We start from the raw sequence: 23,165 nt of genomic DNA, 5'->3' as shown, positions 1-23,165 counted from the left end.
TCTATATTCACCAATCATTGGCATAATTCTAAAATTGTAGATACATTCTGCAACTTCAGATTCTTTAGAACATTAATATGATAATGTTGTAATTGATTTTTCAAAAATCTTCGTTCATGCTTACTGAAGTCTTCTGGATAGAATTTTTCTATAAATTGATATATACTCTCTAAATTAAATAACCTAAAATCATGTCTAGGATCCATAGTACTAAAAATTAATAACTCAACTACACGATCTTGAATCTACTCTGCAATTTATGTAATTGAATATCAATAGTAACATTGAAATATCAATCCAAAAATGATGCTCACTTGTAATATCACTCCATCGGTGACCTCGACCACCAGGCTTATAAATAGCAGTCATATTTGGAACATCAATATCATGTTTTTTATAAAATAATATCACATTCTCTAATAAACTTGTCCATCCATTTTCTCTTAACTTTTGAAGTAATATCTTTGTAGTTTTTACTAAATGCATTGCATTGAGAATGTCTTGGGACTTTCTTTGTAAAGTTTGACAAAGAGCATCAATTATCTCCAATATTTCTATCACCAAATATAAGATAAAAATAAATTAAAAAAATACCAAGCAATTTAATACACCATCAGTATCTCCACGTTAAACATAACCAACTTCATCATATATAACATCATCAAGAATGGAACAAGCAATCGAAAAAAGCTTTATCAAGCTATGAATAGAATTCAAATATGACCTCTATCTAGTATTTCTAGGCCTTTGTAAACTGCTAATCTGATTTTACCTTCTTCCAGATTCAAGCTCATTAATAGCTAACGAATTTACAATTTCTGCTACTTGTCTTACTCTCAATTCATCATGATGTTTTCTAGATGCATTCACAATATTAACAATATTCACTAAATCATTGAAAAATTGATGAATAATAACAACTTTTTTTGATGCAGCCACCAGTGCTAATTAAAGTCTATGAGCCAAGCAGTGAATATAATAAGCATATGGACAATCATTATTAATTAAAGCTTTCAAACCATTCCATTCACTATGCATATTGCTATCCCCATCATAATCTTGACCTGATATGCTTAATGCTTAAATTATGTCTTGAGAAAACATTATAGGCAGCATCTTAAAGAGTCGAAGCAACTTTATCCGAGATATTGATAATATCAAAGAATAACTCATGTTGGTCAACAACTCTCAAAACAATGGCTATTTGTTCTTTTCTTGATTCATTCTCAGCTTCATCAACAATTATACAATATTTAGCATTATCAATTTCGTTCCTTATAACTTTTCTCACATTCTTGAAAAAAATTATAGAATTTTCTTTTGTATCTTCGGTGAGTATAAGGAGCATAACTAGGAGCATTTTTCAAAACAACTTTTCCAACGTCCTCATTATAGAATGTCAAAATTTTAAGTAGTTCAAAAAAATTATCTCGATTCTTTGAATTTAAGCATTCATCGTGTCCTCAAAAAGTATAAGCCTAAAATGTAAGCCATCTAATTGCATCCACTGAGGCCTTGAGCTGTAAACGATTTCTAGCAATTTGTTCAGAAGTTTATTTCTCTACTACTTTCTGAATATATTGTCTCTCATTTATCAGATCATGGTAGTACTTCATAGCAACATTATGTAACGGATTTGAATTTTTCTCCACATATCTAAGAAACGCATAATTCTCCCCATCATTGATTTTTTTCTAATTTTGAAACTACCGATTATAAATTTGCTTCTTCTATCACTTGGCTTTAAAAGGAGATAGCAAGAAAAACAATAAGCCGCATTTTTAGTTGAAGAATATTCAAGCTAATTAGGATGCTGATTGAACCAAGATGATTGAAAGTGCCCATGATGATTTTTTGAACCAATGGGATCATACTTGTCCAATATTGGTTGATAAGAATCAAAATTGATATAGGCTCATCGAATTTCATCATGTTAATTCATAAGATATTCTCAAACTTGTTTGCACAATCCAGAATCTCTTTCCAATGCATCGACATCAATATCTTCTATTCCAATTTTTATTTTTTTAGATGGCTTTCTTTCTGCTTCTGTAATTATAGGAATGGGAATGGTTGGAGTTAGAATTGGTTGATGTTCAATTTTAAGCTCAGGCGCAGGCTGTGCAGTAGTAATATATAGTAACATCTTGAACTCCAACATCATTTTTTTTTCTACTTCTTTTATTTTGAAAAAAATCATTAATTTTTTTTAAACATAATAAACTTAAAATATGAAAAAACTTATAAGTTTAAGAGGGAAACAGAATAGAAAAAAAAATTGAGAGAAAAAAAGAAGAGGATGTCGAATAAAATCAAAATCAGAGAAGCTTGAGTTGCGAATTTTTTTTGGTTGTTTCTGACTTCTTTAATTAGTTAGAATATTTGATAACTTTAAATAGAAAACTAGAATTCTATTTAATTTAGGAAAAAGAAACTCTTTATCTTCTCCTAATTAATTAAGGAAAAGGAAACATAAAGTTGGAAGCGGTCCAACTTCAAATTTTTGCTTAAAGATTTAGGGTATACTTGGAGTTAACGGGAAAATTGAGGAGGCCATTGCCGCCCCCGCCCCCGAGGGTCCGCCCCTACGTTTCAATTTTAATTTTTTTATTTCTCCTTTCAATTAATAAATTTTTAATGATCCATGACCAACTTGATCCCATTAATAATTTTTCCACAGCTCAGTTGGAGAAACCGAAGCCTCATCTGCGAGAATTGGTCAACACAAGACCTCCCGAAGGATCCTGGGTCAGCCGGGGACCAGTTTCTCGGACCACGGAGTATTAGTTAGACTTAGCCTATGACATCAGCCGTAGACCAGTCTATTGAACATTAAAACTGCCGCTGCCTCAAAAGTTAATCTTAATCAACCTTGGTTAAAAGTCCATCGAAGTTGAAACTGCCCCTGCCCCAAAAGTTAATCTTAATTAACCAAGGCTAAAAGAATTTAAAAAAGAAAATTAATTCCTTGGAAATCATACATATTAATCTCTAACATGACGTGATCCCAGCGGCGGCACGCCGGCACGTCGAAATCGTCATTGATTAATTCAATTTTCATTGAACTAGTCTCAAGTTGACGTGGTAGGCCAAGTCAACCTAATAAGTTTTCGGACGGTGGCCCATATGCAAAATGGCCCAATGTATCCTCTTTCCTCTATTTTTTCCTATGCCTTCTTTAATTTTTTTCTCCATCAAAGCAGCCGTCTACAAGTCCCCCTCCTCTCGAGCCTCCTCAACCCTTGATTATGCTTGCTAGTCATTCTCTTCATTGGAATCCGGACTGAAGGGCTGGCCATGAAGAGAAAGGATCCAATTGAGGAAAGCCTCGCCATGGGTAGGACTATGGTATTTTGTTTTGTTTGTCAGGAAGTGTTGCTACGCCCAGACCAATCCTGAAAAGATAATTAAAAATCCTTGTTGTAAAATCCTAAGATTGTCACTGAGTTAAACTTGATTAATCTAATGAATAAATAGTCATCTAAAAATATTACTAAAAAAAATTGATTTGTTGGCATGCGATTGATGCATATTGAGTTTTCTTACAAGCTGGTATTCAGATTTTGATTATTTGGCATATACATATTATGGTCGTCATACTTTATATTCTTCTATCAGTTTTTTTAATCAATTGGTGTTTGCGTATAGGGATTTCTTATTGAGCTAATGAGTTCTAATTCTTGTTTTCTTTCTCGGAGCCTTAAGACTCTTATCTGCAAGTTTGGTCTGCTAGTGAGATATAAATAAATATATCTAGTACCGTTGGATAATCATATATTTGTATTTGGCTTGTAGTTACTATTGAGTAAATTTGTTTTTATCTTAGAAGTAATAATCTATGTTGTAAAATTTATCTAGTAGGCCTTGCATGTTCCCTAGCCCCTAGGTCTATACTTTATGAAATGTGCGGCTGTGTCATATGTTAATCCCGGTGATGGGTTTGGGTCGTGACGTCCAAACTTGGAAGACATTCGGTTCAAATGTGAAAAATTGGATGATAGAGTGTTTAGTCTAGGCGAAATTCTCATTTGGAATTCATGTTAGGAGAAATTTAAGGTCTACAGCTTAGCAAATTAATTATCACCATTACTCATTGAAATTCTCCGATCTAAATGATTCTAATTATAGTTCTTTACATAAAGCTGAAAATGATGGGGTTCAATTTAGTAATACATCATATTACAAGATCGCTGTACATGCATGTCGAGCACATAAATGCATAATTTAGCACATGCAATACAATTTAAGTGTATAATGCAAAAATGCACATGCATGAATACTATAAACTTTTGCCCTGATTTATTTAGGATTTGTTTGTAGCCGTATATCAGCTTTATTTTTTTTGGTATAATGGACAGTCGCACTATTTGATGCGAGAGCAGTCCAAATAATTAAGATACAAAATATCTTGTATATCAGATGGGCAGACGTCTCCTGGTCTCCAAATCCAATCCCCGAAAGTTCTCAAATGTCCGTTCTATTGCTCCTAGAAACAGGACAAGTCTCATATCTTGATGCAGGCATACAAGTTTCTAAGAATGACTGGTCTGCTATCCAAGGGCACCAGCATAGATTTCCTTTCATACGAAGGTGTCACTTTTTTTGAGGACAAATCAGATCCACATAATTCTGGAAAATGGACTTAAAAGGCCCAGATAAACCTGCTTTGTGTCTACATGAAGCAGCTCAAAACACAATTAGGGAAACAGATACCAGATTTATTGTACTAAAACCCAGTAAAATAGGTCTAAATCTTGCAAACACCTCCTCATTTGTTTGAGCTCATTTCCTGTATGTATACAAGTTTGACAGGCTCTCGGTATATGAATTGATTTTGTTAAAAAACTCATAGACTGATGATGATATCCACTGTTTTATCAGCTTTTGGCAGATAGTTTGTTCATACTGCTGCTGTTGTTTACCATCCATTGCTTTCCTTGCTTGCTTACATGAACAATTATGTAAAGGTTTTCATTATTTTTTTTAAAAAAAATTCATAATGCTAATCATCTGAATCTTCTCCAAGCTTCTGCTAAACTATGTACATTTTTCTGGAATGCGAAGCTTTCCACATCAAGTTGGACTGTTAACTATGGTGTTGCCAAATGTTGCATGGGGACAAACATGAGAATTAAACCTTTGGTTTGTTAGAGAATTTCTTGGCACGGCTTGGGTTCTAGACAAGAATGATGAAGGATTCAGAAGTAATGCTATGAGGCTCCAATTTGGTATATTCGAACAGTTCGTATGCCACATGGCATAAGGGGATTGGTGCAACTGAGGGATTTGTCCCTACACGAGGGATTACTTGATTATGGAACTGCCAAATCTACAACTGCAGGTCTGATAAACGTTTGGTTGGCATGCAGAGGGCAACCCGGAGTATTTCTGGATTAATGCATCTGGTTCAATCCACCTTCATATCTTCACTGTAGCATATTCACAATTGCTAAATTTTTGCAATCCTCTTTCTGAGGATTAGTTGCTAAGTCATGTTCCTACATAATCTGTCACTACTTTTTTTATTTATTTTTTCACCTCTTGGGGAAATACTTCAATGTTACTATAGTAAAGATATCTATATACAGAATGTGCTGTGTGCATCTTTGTCAAATGTAGGCAAATGGCCTGAAATGGGCCAAGCCAATGTGGGCATATTCTTAGTTTAATAAAGCTTTGGGCCATCATAAAGCCCAGCCTGACCCAGTGGACCATGATGCCACACCCAAATGTGGCCAATGGGCACGCTCCAATTCCTTCCAGAAAGTGGTAGCCTGCAGGTGAATCACATCAAAGAAATCACTGTTAAACTTTTGAAGGTCATGCCAATCTAAAAAAATTAGTAGATCAGTTGCTATCTTAACTATCCACGTATCTCTTCCGACAATTGGCTTCCTAACATCACCTACCATCCTCTTAAATGTTCACCCACTTTCATTATAAAACTCGATAGCATTCAAGCTCTCTATTAAATGTTTCTTTAGCTTCCTAGAAGATTAATTATCCATTTTCTTTAAGATCCAAAAGAATCAAATGCTATCTACCAGACAAAGACTAGAAGTGAGTCATCTCTTCTCAAATAAATGATGAAAATTAAAGTTTGTATTGGTAGGTCTCTACTATTTTTAATGGTAAAAAAACAGCTTATCTAGACTCTAGATTCCGTGACTATCTCCATATGGCGGTCCTTAATTCTTATCATTTAATTATCTATATCTCTACTATCTATCTCCATCAAAATTATCGTGGCGTATGGGGCAAGGAGAGAGAGTGCTAGTTGGACTCTGCTCTAATAGAAAAAAGAGCGTGTATACCTACCTGTTAACTCACAGAACTGATCATGACTAGTTGTCTTGACTAGTGATTAAAAGATTGAGATTGAATGAAATTTAACACTCCTTATACTAGTTGTCTTGACCTTGTGATTAAAGATTGAGATTGAATGAGAATTTAACACTCCCTTATATGCATCACAATACTATCATATATGAGTAACCAAAATTGATAACAATCATGTTAATAGAATAATAAATATTACAATACATGAATTTCTATATCAGACATGATTTTCCAAACATTGTCATGAACCCTACTGCAACCCATTTTAGTATATATATTTTTTGCATACTTGGAAATAGAAAGGAAATATTGGCTGGTCACCAACCACAAAATGCAGTCAAGAACAGTAGTCACCAAACTAGATCTAAAGCATAAGAGAAAAAACTTTTATAATCAGGCCGATTACGAAGAAATTATGATCAGACCATCATTGTTTATCACGTGCATATATTGAGACATTCATCAAAAAAAAAAAAAAAAATTACGTGATGTTTATCTAAATTGTTCAAATATCTTTAGAATTTTTTATTTATCTTTCTTAATATTTACGTACACGAGGCCATCCATTTTTTGATGGATATTTTTGAAGTATGTTTGACCATAATGTTTTACTCGACTATATAAATTTTATCCAAGGATAAATACCTCAACAAATCTTTCCTATCCAATTCTTCAATATTTTATTTTTTAATTCCCACGGATATACCTATTCTCGGTTGTTTGGATCCCAACAATTGGGATTAGAAAGTCTACCCCGCACGATCGAGGTAGATGATAACACAAAGCAAATCTATAGATTGAACCAAGGTTTTTCATGACTGTCATTTGGCACAAAATCTAGGCCGACTTAGCTGAATGTACGACGTGTGTTATCTTATATGCTGTGACCTCTTCAAAGACATTAAAGAAAACACCTACCCTTCCCTTCTAGATTTCCGGAATCCAACCAAAATGGAGCGTTCAACTCTCGCACCAGCTATTAATACTTAGGAGCACCACTGCTCCAGCTTCTCAACCAATAGAACCTTCTTCTTTTATACAAAGAACGAGTTGATCCCAGTTCCACCATCAAACAATTCGACCAAGGTTTCGATTACATCATTATTATTGTTAGGTTCCTCCATTGTTGCGTACCGTTGCAAACTGAAATAATCTCAGCGGCCACGTTGCTAAATTGATACAATTATTATTTTCATATTATAATAATATGTCTTAGTTTATTAAGACCTTATACGTTATATGAACAGCGACAGATCAAAAAATAGCTGTTTTGTCTGTTAAATAGCATATATTGTCTCAAATCATAATCCTGTCATGCAGCAATGGACTACAAACAGCGAAGTCATAAACAAAAATTGTAAAGATATATCAAAGTATTGCTACAATTTTATGTGAGTTAGAGTATACGGTAAGTTTTATATATTTGACAAAACATCTGAAGATTCCAAAAACAATGCTGTGCTACTTAAATTGAAGATTTTTATCTACATCTTTAAATTAAATAAAAATAAGAATTTTCAAATATTTAATTTATATGTCCAGCAAAAAAATGAAATTATTGATTGCATGATTTATGGGGCACACAAACTAAAGATTTACTTCATTGGTCATGACTTTATCTATAGTATATATAAAATAAAATAAAAAGTTTCATATTTCAGCATAATCTCTTACAGATTCCCCCGTCAAATTTCATAACTAAAATATCCAATAGGATTTAGATTTTTTAAAAATATTTTTTTTGTATGTACATTTCCAAACTAAAATTAATTTTAAATTCTATTTGTTATTTGCCAACATTCATATGATCATAGATGTGATAGTATTACTGTTTAGATGTGACCAAGTTGCACTTAGTTCCAGGTGGAAAGCCTCTCAACGGTTGGCACATGCCTGTTCCTGAATTTTAAAAAGTTATCTCATCTAAATTTCACCTCGGTGGCCATGCCTTAATAATAGATGATACTGTTGCAGAATAGTTTGTCTATTCATGAAACTAGAAATGCGGTGATTATATGCAATCATCATCATCACCGTCAAGTTGCGTGAAAACTAGGCTGCACTAGTAGCTGAATTTATGAAATTTGTTACGTTATTTCATGTGACCTCATTCACAACAAGACCCAGCCCACCCTTTCTCCCTAGATTTGTGATCTCCTTTCTCATAGGTCAAGTACCTTAAATCCCTCATAAAAAAATAGAGCGGTCCCTACTCTCATTGATATCACCAGCACCCACCTACCTTAAATCCCACATAGATGTAAATAGAATGGTCCCTGCGTACTCAGCACCCGCTGAAGCTAAGAGTACTTGGTGTGAACCAATTTCTTCAATAGTTGTATAGAAGTAGATTTAGATAAGATTGATCGAATTTGGACTCAGATCCAATCAGATCAAAACTGGACAATGACAATCTTATATCGATATTCCAAACTATTAGATGTGATATGTTACATCAAAACTGTTTGCACATAAAAAATCATATAATTTTTAGAATGCAGACAGTTTTGAGATAGTAAATCATATTTAACAGTTTGAATCATTGATATAGAATTTTATTATAAAATTTTGAGTTGATCAAATCTGATTAGTCCAAATCTAATCTGATTCTAATCTGACTCTTTCTCTCACTCTCTCTCTCTCTCTCTCTCTCTCTCTCTCTCTATATATATATATATATATATATATGTGAACCAATACTAAGCTCTCATCATCCAATAACGGTATCATTATTCCAGTAAAACAGCTTCTTGGAGTTACCTGAACTAATTAATGCAGGTTCCATCCTCAGTATCTTCTGGTAAAATGGTTGTTATAAGGCACTCCAAAAGATAAATGATGGATAATAATAATGAAATAACTTCAATCTAACAAATTCATTACTTCCAAATGATAATATGATTTTTTTAAAATTTGGACCTTAATATATTTATTCAAATATTTTCAGAAACTAACCTTTTTAATAAATAATGTAAAGATCAAATAATGGATATCATTCCTGCTATATGACAATCTCTGCATGATAACAGCTGTTGTTTACTTGCTGTAAAAATATATATAATAGTTATCATTTTTATAGCTTTGCTCTGGCTTTGCTATGCTGGCTTGATAATTTAATATTTAATCTATTATCATGATAAAAAAAAAAATCTTTAATCATGCAGAAAACTGACAACTCTAGCATTTTTTTAAAAAAAAATTTATAGCAATCATTTTATTCTTAAAAAAAATCTGAATAAAGACAAATACAAGAGTAGAGAAATGATAACTACCATATACAACCGAGAAGTTCTTTGAGTGGTCATGCTAATTAGGAATACTGCTGGCTTTACTAAAGTTCTAAAAATTATGCCAATTAGGCTCCTATGGCTTTTATGAGGCATGATGTACAATATAATAATGTAGGTAAAATAATCAGGAAATTCCAAATTTATGATGGCTATTTCCAGAGGGGCTTGAATTGGACCCAAGTTGTCCTTTTAAGAGAAAGTTTTCTTTGTTAATTATGGTGTAATCTAGAATTCCCTCAGTTTGCATTCATTGTGCATGAACCGGACATAGGATGATAACATTTACGAAGGGTCTCAACTTCCACACTGGAGCTGTTGGTGCACGTCCAACTGTACTTCCATCTACGATAAGTTGATCAAAAGTGCATGCCAGAAAATTAAAAAAAAGAAAAAAGACAGCAATGTGTCATAAATGAGAGATTATTTCAGCAACTCATTACTTTAGAGTTGGAAGATGCTAAAGAAGGTTAGGTTACATTTGTAAACTGATTAAAAGTAAATGCAAAAAAAATATTTAGAAACAGTATAGTTATTCACCTCCAAAAAATATCTTTAATCAATATCTCTGTATCTCTATCAAAAGAGAAATTATTGATGACAACTATTCTACCATTCAATGAAAAATCATCACATCATTTATTTTGGCTAGTCATAGTTGATAATAAATTTTTTCTATTCAAAATTTTCAATCTAGCTTTGATAATAATAAATCTTTTTTCATTCAAAATTTGAATCATGATGTTTGTTGATTTCTGATTTCTTTTTTATTAGAATGGATAATGTAGCAATTTTTTATTGGATGAACCAAAATACAAATGATAGATCAGTTCCAACTAGTAATTTCTTCTATTAAAAGTAAAAGATAATATAAAAATCTGAAGGAAGAGCCAAAAGGTAATTCAAAAATCCAGTGGAAGAGCCGATCACGAAGCTACGTATTAAATTGCCACTTTCTTTCTAATGACTACTTAGCATACTAAGGGTTCATTATGACTTCGATCTAACCCAAAGATTTCCTCATTGACTCCATAGATTGGTCGACACTAATTTTTTCTCATTAAAAAAATATTTTGTGCACCGCAGACGGTGCAGAACACATGCATTATCCATGGTGATTGGCTTACATGCGCAGCTGGAGCATGATGTGAAAAAAAAAATTTTGGCCTCGTACATCAGCCAATCATCGTGGGCGGTGCGTACGGTTCTGCATCGCATTGCTTGCGGTGCACATAGAATTTCCCTTCCTCATTATAATGCAAACCCCAAGGGCGGGATCCCACTGCGTGTCTTGGTCCGGCTTGTGTCAAATATGTGATACATGCAGCCAAAAGGAGGAACGTCTCTATCACGTCATCTTGATAGCCATCTACAGTGAAATTGAAATATGTAGTATAATGCATTTGAGGCTGCAAGTAGATTAAGTTGATCTATGACTCAATCCGATCCGAATCTGATTTAAGAATCTATAGAATAGCTTGAAGTTCTAAATTGGGCCCATTCTATATTTCAGATCGGATTTAGATTTATTGAGTTCTATAATACCAAGACACTAAATAAAAGAGAAATCAAAGAAAATAAAGATCAATGCAAATTCAAAATTTATGTGAAAAACCCCCTGAATCAAAGAAAAAAATCGCAGCCTTACCACAGGAGCTCCTATTAACCGTGGCTAGTGCTAATCTAAATGCAAGCTATTTCTACAAATTTTGACTCGACTCGATCCATCTCGACTCAATCTAATGATTATATAGGTCTAATTTGGATCTTTTGAACTGTTATCCAACACGGCCAGATTCAATCTGGCACAAATTATGTGATTTTTGTGTTATCGTACAATTGAACAAACTTCAAATGTGAGATTGTTTGTTAGAAAAAGTAGGTTAAAAAAATAAAAAATCATAAGTTATGAAACATTTAGTTACCTTTATTGTTAAATTCCTTGATCTAGTTCTTTGTTTTATTCCATCATTTATAAAGCACTAATCATAAAGCATGTTGTGCGAGTTTATTTTAATTAAGAGTTTGACCAACATACAGGTTTTAGCATGTAAAAAAATCTATGAACTATATTTATAAACTCTATCCATGCACAATAGGTAGAAATGAAAGCACTAGAAATTGTTTACCAGAATTTGGAGAACCAATTAATGGTAGCATCCATCATCAGGTAATTGGTTGGAAGCAAACGGTATTATCATCCCACTAATTCAGCTTCCTGATCTGATTTTATTCACGTGACACTGGAGATATTGAGGCAGATTAGACAGCTAAGTGGTACCCTTGAATGGAAAATTTGACTTTTAAACTATAGATTGATATCATGTCCGACTCTGTTTCACTCTATTGAAAATCTTTAAACATAACAATTCGTATAATTAATAATGAATGTTTGATTTTTTGAAATTCTTTTTAATTATCTTTTTGAGTCTTGTCAGAAAAATTATCATGCCGAATTTGTCGTAACATACTTTCAAATAGATATTCATATCTTATGATAAAGCTTTTTTTTTTTTTTTTGTCCAAATTTGACTATTTCACTTGAGAGCTCCACATGTCCAATTTGGACCTGATCCGGACTCAAATTTCTCAGATCGGAACTAGGTTATACATGGGATTGATCCAATTTGATTCATTTGTTAGATCAAAATTTTAGTCAGATTGAATCCAAACTGATCCAATTTTTTATTGAGTTGAATTTGGATCCAACATTAAGATCCAAATAAGAAACTAGGTTGGGTTTAGATCCCTCGTGACATAATCCACTCTGACCCATCAGCGCTCATGCGTGCATTCTAAAAGTAGTTATCACTTATAATAGGAGTAGACTCTATAATCTCCACTCTGCTCCAATCAACAACTACGACTGTAGCTTTTTTTTTTTCCTCCACATCTTCTAAACCGCGGTGGATGTAGCTAGGTTAAAGCTGGAGTAATTATATATACGTTCTTTCTCCCCTCCATAGCGTGTGGAGGCCGCCGTGAGGCCAAAGCCTTTCCATCATCTTTTGTCCTCACTTTAGTCGGAGTCCATGCTGGCCAGAGCTTTTAACACGGGGTTCGTGCTCCCTTTCACCGCATCAATAGTGGCGCATCAAAGTGCCTTTATTTTCTCAACATTTAAGTGCTACCCCAACTGCCCGGACGACTCCATAATTTAAGGACCCTTCATTTAAAACTCCCACCGGTCATGATAGCAGCTCACCTCCCCCACCATCCAGCTCTCTCTCTCTCTCTACAGTCTCCACTATATATGTATGCCCCAAGGCAAAGCGCACCATATGCCTTGCTAGTGATCCCTTCTCTCTTTGCTTCCATCTCTAGCTAGCTAGTCTCCTATAGCAATACAAACCATGGTTGTTGAAGATGAATTGCCTGCCGTCTATGGCCACAAGCTGTCCACGGTGGTCCCCGGCAGTGTCACCGGCGAGACCATCGTCTATGAGCTTGCGAACATCGATCTGGTCATGAAGCTGCACTACTTGAGGAGTGTGTACTACTTCAAGGCCAATGAAATCATCGACAACCTCACAATTCAGGACTTGAAGGGGCCCATGTTCCCCTGGCTGGATGTCTACCACCCGGTGTCCGGTCGAATCCGGCGAACGGACAACGGGCGGCCATATGTTAAGTGTAATGACTGTGGAGTTAGGATTGTGGAGACAAAGTGTGGTGTGACGCTGGAGGAGTGGTTGGAGATCAAGGACTCATCTCGATGGAGACAACTTGTGCCAGAGAAGGTGCTTGGTCCAGACTTGCAGTTTTCTCCGCTGGTCTTTGTTCAGGTGATCCTTTATCCCCTCATATTATAACTTGTTATTCTATGGATTTCTACAATGTTTGATGTCTTCTATAAATCTTATCGTCAGATTATGATCGCATCGCTAGCTAGCTTCGATCAACTAGACTTCAATCAACTTCTCCTTAATCGTTAACGCCAGAGTTTCTCGATTGATAGCAAAAATGGATGTTGGTATAGTGAAATCTTCACGATCATGTCAAGCCACCCTATTTGTAACATTTACAGTCTTGTTCGTTGCCATATATAGGGGACCTGGCTAGCAATAGCGTGCAAGAAACATGAGAGAACTCAGCAGTTAGTTTAACCTAGCTTCTTTCAATCTTAATGCCATGGTAGACTTTTGTTTGTAAGACTATTGACCGTAACCATCATCATCATTGAAGCCTCGTATGAGAAAGTAAATATGTGTTGCAGAATACTTGTTTGTAAAGTGATGCTACATCTACGCTCTTATTTCAATTTTTTTAGGAGAAAATAAAAGGCAGAACATATTGCTACATCCCGATGCATATAATTTTCAAAGTTCTGACAAATTAAAAGAGAAAATTTAGATCTCCATCTCATTAAGGAGTGCAGTTTCTCTTGGATACGTGACGGTCATTTTTCTCTCATGTACGGAAAAATTATATCTTGCACCATGAGCATCACATTAGTGGTGCAGTGCAGGGATAATTAGAGATAATGTGTATGAGATGGCTATAAGAAATAAGTACATAATGAATGGAGTTTACAGAAATTGAGATACATGATTGGTGTAGTGCGTCGCCATATAGTATCAAATATATTTTTTTAATGTCGGACACCTCATTCTGATGAACAAATGAACAAAGCCTCACGTGCAACATATGGTCTTAGCTTGGAGAAATTACACTCCATTGCTGCACGCCAAGCCCATCATCTTATCTCTCTCTTGTGGGTTCCATTCATTATACATTTGTCTCAATGATTAGCCACAAAAAGGAGATGAGCTGATTTGCATGGTGCATAGCCACCTTGGTGCATGCGACGGTAAGATGTCAATATCTGTGCAGCGTACGCACCATATTATAGTTTTAATGCAGACTTAGATGCTTCTTTTTATCAGATACCATCCTAGTATTTTAAGACATCCAAAAGTGCTAGGGAAAGAAACTTTTTTGTCGAGATTGGAAGCGGCAACGTGAACTCCAAGCGACCATGCGTTTTGCTTGGTTTCCGGAAAAAGCCTTCTCAAGTCATGGGAGTATTGTACCAGGACCTCAGATTAGATGCCACGTAGTCAAGAAACCAAAGCTACGAATCTGAACGGTTGATGATGTGGGGAGGCCTTAGGTTGGTGTTTGTTTATGTAAAGTTATTGGATAATAACGCATATCCCCATGCACTCTTCTGCTTTCACCTTCTTATTTTTCGTAAAAAATAAAACATAATTTAATGGCAGTAAAACTTGATTTCTTTGTTCTTGGGAGAGTAGCTACTCTAAATGCATCAACCAGGACCACGGCTTCAGAAAAATAAACTAGTTAATTCTTTTTTTCCCCCCTCAAAACCATAAATCTAGTTAATTCTTTAGTAAAGCCACAACCATAAATATCACATAAAGGTGGGGAGGTGGTCCTTGGTCGGAGACTATATTGGCCCTCATTAACTTAATTATCTGACTAAGACGTCTATCACAATTATAAGGAACCTACTCAAACCCTTAATAACACATGTGACATATCTCCAACTATCATTACTCATTTATCTACCAGATTCCGTCTCAGAATCCATTTAGTTAATGCACTTGTGTAGCTGTTGTGTCCTGAAGTCCACATTATTCTGGTAACTATCATAGATTGCTTATCCGAACCAAATCAGCTTTTCCACCTAAACCGGATCCACTTCCACGAATAATTCATGCTAGAGTTTGACCGGTTTGGACCTGGTATGGGTCCAAAATTTGGCCCAATCTGGTATAGAAAGGTCATGACTTGGATACAGTTATTGGCTAAGTTAACAAGTTCCATTTTTTTTGATAAATCGAATTTATTAAACCAATATAGAATATATATATCCATAGAAATCAAAAAATAAAATAATTAACAATTAGAAAGAATACCTGTTACAGCCATCCACAAGGTAGAACCAGCGTGATTCACTATAGTTAGAACAGTGGTTTGAGCTAAAATTTAGAGAGGTGGTAAATTTGATAGGTATCTAGTAGGCAAGCTATCGTCACTCAATCTGGATGGCCACGTGGTCATAACCCGTACGCCATCTTCATTAGGCCTCACAGCATTTGTGGGGCCATATATTATCCATCAATCAGGAGTAAACCATCAGCAGAAATAAATGGCATGGAAGTGATTCTTTATTGACGTGGACTCAAGAGAGAGGGCCTAGTGTACAGCGTGCTATATAAGGTCCACCCCGAACTCTGTTATCTTTTCCAACAAAAACAAGTAAATTCGGTTTGGGTATGATGCACCAAATGGTGCATCAACAATGCCTCGCTTTTCTTGCAGATGAAACTTCTATTCAATCATAATCTTTTATGATGCAACATGTGCACCGTAAAAATGCTATGTATCTTTAGAAAGCCGCTATCAAGAGATGAACAGTTATCAACCCATGTGCATTATGCATGGTATGATATATATATTCGTATGATGGTGATCCATCTCTTGATGATGGCTATTCATGTCCTATGGCTATACGGTATTCTACTGTGCCACATGTGCACCACATAAGATCCATGCCTCTTTGCCTTTCTCCAAGTTGTATAAAAATTAACAACAATAAATTGCTTCTAGTTCTACTAGAAGGAAATGCAATAAATTTATAGGTTAAGCGTGTCATGTGGCTGGTTGAATAAATTTGAACCTTACCCGCTTATTTTTATATAGAATTCATACATCCCTTTTTAATTTGGTCATATACTTTAAAAAAATATAAATAAAATAGCTCACAAACACTAAGTAGCCTAGGATTGATTACACTATTACTACCATTATTGTAGGGTTTTGGACCATGTCTCGGTGGTCTATTTAACCTCCATAATGATCCATTAGGTTGGGGTCTAAATCAAAACCTAATTGTTATATCGTAAGGAAAGAAAAATATGGTCCTGACCCTTTTATATAATTATTTGAGAATTATAAATATATACTTGGTGCTAAAAGAATTAAAACCTAATGCATGCATATCTAAAAAAATAAAAAGATGCTCGTCAATTTTTAAATGAGAAATGTCTTAGCCATGGTTTGTCAGGCCATTCGGTTCGATAAAAGAAAATTGAATTTGTGACTTATTAGGGGAATGCCAATATCTCGTGGTATCTTTCAAAATTAGTAATAAGCGGATTTATTGGACCCAATCTAGAGAGTCATATAATTTGCTCAGGCTGTTTAAGGTGTGAGTACTCTTGTTATTGAGGTTGGTGTATGGTATATAGTTATTTTATTGATATCTATTCAAATTATATTTTATATCTAGATTTTTTTTAGTAACATATATCTAGGTTTTAATATCCATCAAACCCTATTTAAATATGTAATTATTGAACACATTGCAATAAATATAGACCGGTATAGAATGCTGGAAATTGATAGTTGTATCTAGCTTCATTTACATCCATAATGGTAACCGCTTCAATTATTAAGGATTTCATACTTTGTGAAAGCACACATAACTTTGCCATCCATATCATAATTTAAATATATATTACCTTCTCGAATTATATGTTACATGTAAGATCTAGTAGCATTAGGATTGAGAATACCCTCAGTTATAGGGATCAATATAACAAAGAGATTTAGGAAATTAGGTTTCTCTTGGTGACAAGTAACTCTCTGAGCACAAAGAAGTTAAATATAATGCTATTAAAGACTAACCAATGCTGACATCAATAATTAACATTTTCAATGTTTGGGAAATACTGTTGAAGACAAACTAATTTAGATAAAATCAATGGAGTGACACTTACATTTTAACATAAGCTGAACTTGCTAGAAAAAATGGGCATTCTAGTGAGGTCTGAGGATATTACCGCTCTAAGGTCTAAAAAGAGTCAAATTTCGCAACCTTCCCCTTGCTTTCAGAGTAGTTTCTACGTTTTAAATCCATGTCACCTAGATCACAATGAATAACCTTGTTTTTGCATCAAAGCCCACCCTCATAACCTAGACACCCTATCAGATCTAAATCCTTTTTTTCTCATCAGGTTTGGATTTGGATTCAACATGGATCAAATCTATCTAGAATCTAACATTTGGTTAGAATATCCTCTTCATAGTTTTATTATATTATCACTTTCAATCAAGTTAAAAATACTCTAACTACCACAGTATAGTTGATTAATTTTATCAACTAATCACTCTCCTTCTGCTTATTCTTTTTTCAGTTTACTCGATTCAAGTGTGGAGGAATGGCAATTGGATTCAGCTGGTCTCATGTCCTTGGAGATGCAATAACAGCTGCAAATTTTATCCACCTGTGGGCACAGTTACTCAGTGGTGGTAGTCCTAAATGCCAGCCTATCCACAAACATGAAACCAAAACAGAAAAGACTCTTATAAAGTCACCTACCTCCCTCGAACTGCTTTCAGTTAAGCAGGTCGAACTTGTTGGAGATTCCTGGCTATCTTTGAACAACAGTAAAATGGCAACGTACTCCTTCCAAATTACTGAAGCAAAGATCAGGCAGATACAAGCAAAGGAATCGAGTAAAGTTTCATCATTTGAAATCATTTCAGCTCTAATCTGGCAATGCTTGGCGAAGATTAGAAAAGATAAAGAACCCACGTTGGTGACAATTTGCAAGAATGACCCTTCAGTAAAAAGAAGTGGGCTTTTTAGCAATGTGCAAAAGATAGGTACAGTGGTGTCGGACTTCTTCCCTTCCAAGGTTGCCATCTCAAAGCTAGCATCTATGATTGCTAAACAGCAAGTAATTGAAACAAAGATAATCGAAGATTTGGTGGAAAAAGAAAGTGGGACACCAGATTTTATTATTTATGGTGCAAATCTGACTTTTATTGACATGGAAGGGGTTCCATTGTATGAGTTGGAGCTTAAGGATCAAAAGCCCATTCATGTAGACTTCAGTATCGATGGTGTAGGTGATGAAGGAGCAGTGCTGGTGCTTCAGTGTCCACAAAAAACTTATGGCAATGGTGAAAGTGGAGGAAAAATGGTAATGCTCATTCTACCAGAAGATCAGATCTCTCCACTTCGGGAGGCACTGGAGAGTGCATCGGGTATTGCTTAAGAAGACATGAGAATTTTCTCTGTCAAGAATAAATGTAAAATTCTCAAAATGAAGGCACCATAGGGAGGAGAAAAACAAGATAGGCTGTCAGTTGTTGATCAATTATCTAAGCATGCTGGATGAATCAGTAAGGTTTAATTTTGCTTGCATAACAGGTTTTCAAGTTGTAAAGCTTCAATAAAGAAATCCTGGCCATTGTCAATGTAATGCATGTTTTATGTTAAATATAAATTAGAAGTGGTTTATGTAAACTATATTATGTTATGGAAACAGTGACAATGATATCATGTTTCAAAAAGTATGTAGAGTATCAAATATTAAGAAGCTTATGAGTGATACCTACATTCAGTTTCTCGTTTGTAGCTTTCAATTTTCTTATCGTTTTTATTGGCAATAGCAGCAGCACCTACAGAAACAATTCTTAATATTTGCTATACTTCGCAAAGAAGAAAGTTGAATTTGTACCCAACAAAAAAAAAAAACAAGAATAGATTTAAGATTTTTCTTATTTTTATCTTTTTTTAGAAATGTAAAACACCTAAGGAACCTAGCATATTTTTTACATCGACTTATTCTTTTTGTTTTAAAAAAAATATAAAACAGAATAAAAAGATGATATGGTAAATCGAATAAAAATAATTTGTTGGATAAATGTTCAACTGTAACAATCAAAGTGGGAAAGTGTTTATCAAACTAAAATAAAACAACTTTCTGCAAAAAAAAAAAAAAATTAAAATCAGAACCAATGAACTATTCATCATACTTCGTGCTCCTTACACGAATCTACACATGCCGAAACAAAACAGAATCAGATGGTATTAACCGTTGGATCACTGGACCCCCAGCACCAATGGATCCGGGGGGTCAGACCATTTAAGAATATAACCAGCCCCTTTGCCGACCCAAGGGCTTCTCCTCTCAAAATCCTAAACCACAAGACTTCTCTCATGGGTCGCTCAGAGAGAGCTCCAGGCATGGCGAAGTCGATTGAGAACACTAAGGAGGATGCCGCCAAGCTCGCCACCCAAGAGGCCGCCCTCGCCGCCCCCAAGCTCCCCGTCCGTGGACCCCTGCGATCGATTTATTTTTTCTATTCTTTCTTTCCTCAGAACTGGATCTCGATTTATTTTTTCTTGGTTTCAATGCTTTCTGAGATTCAATCCTCTTGAGTCTCTTTTTTTTCTTTCTAAAATTAATTTTTATGATAGTTTTGATTGCCTTAGTAATTTTCTTTTTATTTTTTTATTTTGGCTGATCCATAGCATTTTGAATTTTTTTTTTCTTTCCGATCTTCTTGATTTCTAGAGTCCATTTCACCTCTTGTTATCCTTGCATAATTGTCTATCTAATGTATCGTATGCATTTTATTGACATGGGGAATGTGAGCATAATGTAAAGTTCATTGAAAACTTTCTCCTCTGTTATTAAAGCCATAAAATGGGAAGGAAGTCTCTGGAACAGCACGTTAAACTATTTAGATCGCACCATATTGTTTGCCTAAATATTAAAACGCTCTTATGTTTTGTGTTTCAAATATTTTTTTTTGTTCAGTTACTCTTCTTCTTTGGTAATGACGATGCTAGTAATATTTGGGTGATTTTGAAAGGATTTTTCTAGTTGCCATATATGTCTAATAAATAGAGTTAATGAGTAAAGCCTTAAATGGAGGAATTCATATTGCTTGATTTATCTGTATGAGAAATATCTCTAGCTGAAATGAATTTGAACTGTTATCAATGCCCAATCTGATCTGCATTCTTTCTTTTATCTTTTTTATTTTTTTATATTATTTTAGAAAAGCTTGGGCCTCATAAGCATAAATCTTCTGAACTGGTGGTATTTTTGAAAGACATTGAAAGAAATCTTCATCAAGTGAATGCTATAACACAATCTTTATCGAGCTGCTTAAAACTGATGATAGCATATTTTGATTTGATTGCATTGTGGTAAGCTTTAGGATGGAAAAAAAATACAAATACATTGTAAAGTCTAGATAAGTGACGTGACTCTTCTACATTAAATATTTTCAGACCTCCAAAATACTGTTTTAAAGCTTCTTTGAGTACATTATCTGGCACCAAAAAAGCTTATCTTCATCAAAAACCATATTAGCATCAAACTCATAACATAAAAAAATAAAAAAATTTTATACTTTATCTTAGCATCCCTTATAAATATTTTTGTCTCAACAGCCAATATCCAGGTTGTAAATGTATCATGTCAGAATTTGTCAGCTGATATGCCGACCTCCTGCTGATAAAATAGTATGTGCTGTTTCATCATTGGAATCCCTCATATACACGAGATCAATATCTTGAGTATATAAAACAATCAAAATATCAAGAAACCCATGTGCAGCGGTAAGGTGGAATGGCATTATCCCCTTGGCATCTGTCAATACATTTGCACCATTTTTCAACAGTAACCAAGCAATTCTACCGTCCAAATGAATTGATTAATATTAAAAAATAAATATTATTTTATTAAATCATATAATGGTCTTATTTACGTATTTTTTGTTACCGTTCTGGACTAAAGAGTAGTGTAATGCAGTATGCTTGATTTCATTAGTATAGTCAATATTTATGTTAAACTTCAGCAAGATATTGAAAGAAATTTTTATCAAGTGAATGCCTATGACATAATCTATCCATGTTACTCAATACATCGATAGACTTTTACAAAACTTTACTTCTGCAGATCTTAAAACTGATGATAGTAAATAATTATTTTTATTACAAGTTGCATTCGAGAGCAGTCAGTTAGTGAACTAATTTTTTTTATTTGAAGCTTTATATTATTGTTCATATAAATATAATTTCTAAAAATATAGTTAGGGACTAATTTTTTTTATTTTATTTTTTAGCTTTTTATATCTCATTGCTGTACCAAGGGCTACTTATAGAATTACTTGCTGAAATTCCAAGGGCTACTTATAGAATTACTTGCTAAAATTTAGAAGGGTTGGCCTTCATTTGGGATAATGCACATTCTGCAAGTAGCCCTTAGTACAGTAATAAGCAATGAGGTATAGGAAAGCTGAAAAAATAAAATAAAAAAAATTAGTACCTAACTATATTTTTAAAAATTATATTTATATGAGTTATAATATAGAGCTTCAAATAAAAAAAATTAGTTCACTAACTGCCTGCTCTCGAACGTAATTTATAATGAAAATAGTTATTTGCTATCATCAGTTTAAAGATCTGTAGAAGCAGAGTTTTGTAAAAGTCTATCGATGTATTGAGTAGCATGGATAGATTATATTATAGGCATTCACTTGATAAAGATTTTTTCAATATCTTGCTGAAGTTTAACGTAAATATTGACTAAACTGATGAGTCAAGCACACTGCATTACACTACTCTTTAGTCCATAACGGTAACAAAAAGTACGTAAATAAGATCATCACATGATCTAATAAAATAATATTTATTTTTTAATATTAATCAATTCATCTGGACGGCAAGATTGCTTCGCTACTGTTGAAAAATGATGCAAATGTATTGACAGATATCGAGGGGATAACGCCATTCCACCTTGTCGCTGTACATGGATTTCTTGATATTTTGATTGTTTTATATACTTAATATATTGATCTCGTGTATAGGAGAGATTCCAACGATGAAACAACACTCTTTTATGCCATCAGAGGCATGCACCTAAGCTGTATAAGCTTTTTAAAGGATAAAGACTCTAATTGGAGCACCAAAAACACTAGGTACTAAACTCAAATAAATAGTCCACATTGTGTTTATCTGTTCTACCACCTAACATGCTATTTTATCAGCGGGAGGTCGGCATATCAATTGACAAATTCTGACATGATATATTTACAACCTAGATATTGGGCTGTTGAGACAAAAATATTTATAAAGGTGCTAAGATAAAGTATAAAAATTTTTGATTTTTCTATGTTATGAGTTTGATGCTAATATGATTTTTGGTGAAGATAAGTTTCTTTGGTGCCAGGTGATGTACTCAAAGAAGCTTTAAAACAGCATTTTGGAGGTCTGAAAATATTTAATGTAGAAGAGTTACATCACTTATCTAGGCTTTACAATGTATTTGTATTTTTTTTCCATCCTGAAGCTTACCACAATGCAATCAAATCAAAATATCTGAAAGTTGGGCCTATGCAATTGAGGATCGGACAAGCATATCAAAAGCAAAGTAAGAAGTTCCTAAATTCAAAGATAATCAATTACTCTGAAGTATGTATTTTTGACAGTCTTATTTACAGTGCCATCTTTTTATGGACCACAATGCATGTCAACTATGCACTTCAAAAGAAGTTCCCAATCTGCATCGATATTGAACATATTTGTCTTACTTGCATTTGATGACTCTTTTCCTTAGAGAGGCCAATAGAGTTGTTGGACATTTATTTGGATCCTTAGAAGAAAGAAAAAGAAGATAATATTGATACTTGATATTTAACATATTAGAGATGTATAAATTGCATCATTCCATTTCACACTATCTTGTTTGTGTACTAGACTTATCA

The 23,165-nt window shown here is 34.2% G+C and overlaps 1 protein-coding gene across 1 annotated transcript; it reads left to right on the top strand.

Annotated features, from left to right (window-relative positions):
• The first annotated feature begins 12,898 nt into the window (after positions 1 to 12,898).
• LOC105036623 (protein ECERIFERUM 26-like) lies at positions 12,899 to 18,909 on the top strand. Its single transcript, XM_073249518.1, has 2 exons — positions 12,899 to 13,411; positions 17,792 to 18,909. Exons 1-2 carry the CDS (start codon positions 12,980 to 12,982, stop codon positions 18,656 to 18,658), a joined length of 1,299 nt encoding a protein of 432 aa, XP_073105619.1. The 5' UTR covers positions 12,899 to 12,979; the 3' UTR covers positions 18,659 to 18,909.
• Positions 18,910 to 23,165: the final 4,256 nt, after the last annotated feature.

This window comes from Elaeis guineensis, chromosome 1 (genome assembly GCF_000442705.2).
Source record: "Elaeis guineensis isolate ETL-2024a chromosome 1, EG11, whole genome shotgun sequence".
In the NCBI taxonomy this organism is placed as follows: domain Eukaryota; kingdom Viridiplantae; phylum Streptophyta; class Magnoliopsida; order Arecales; family Arecaceae; genus Elaeis; species Elaeis guineensis.
This window is presented reverse-complemented; position numbering and strand designations above follow the sequence as displayed.

Bases quoted from the DNA above. Each gene is read 5' to 3' on its own strand.
- LOC105036623 (XM_073249518.1), top strand. From the start codon at position 12,980: ATGGTTGTTGAAGATGAATTGCCTGCCGTCTATGGCCACAAGCTGTCC. The intron at 13,412-17,791 runs GTGATCCTTTAT...TTCTTTTTTCAG, and splicing joins CTCCGCTGGTCTTTGTTCAG to TTTACTCGATTCAAGTGTGG.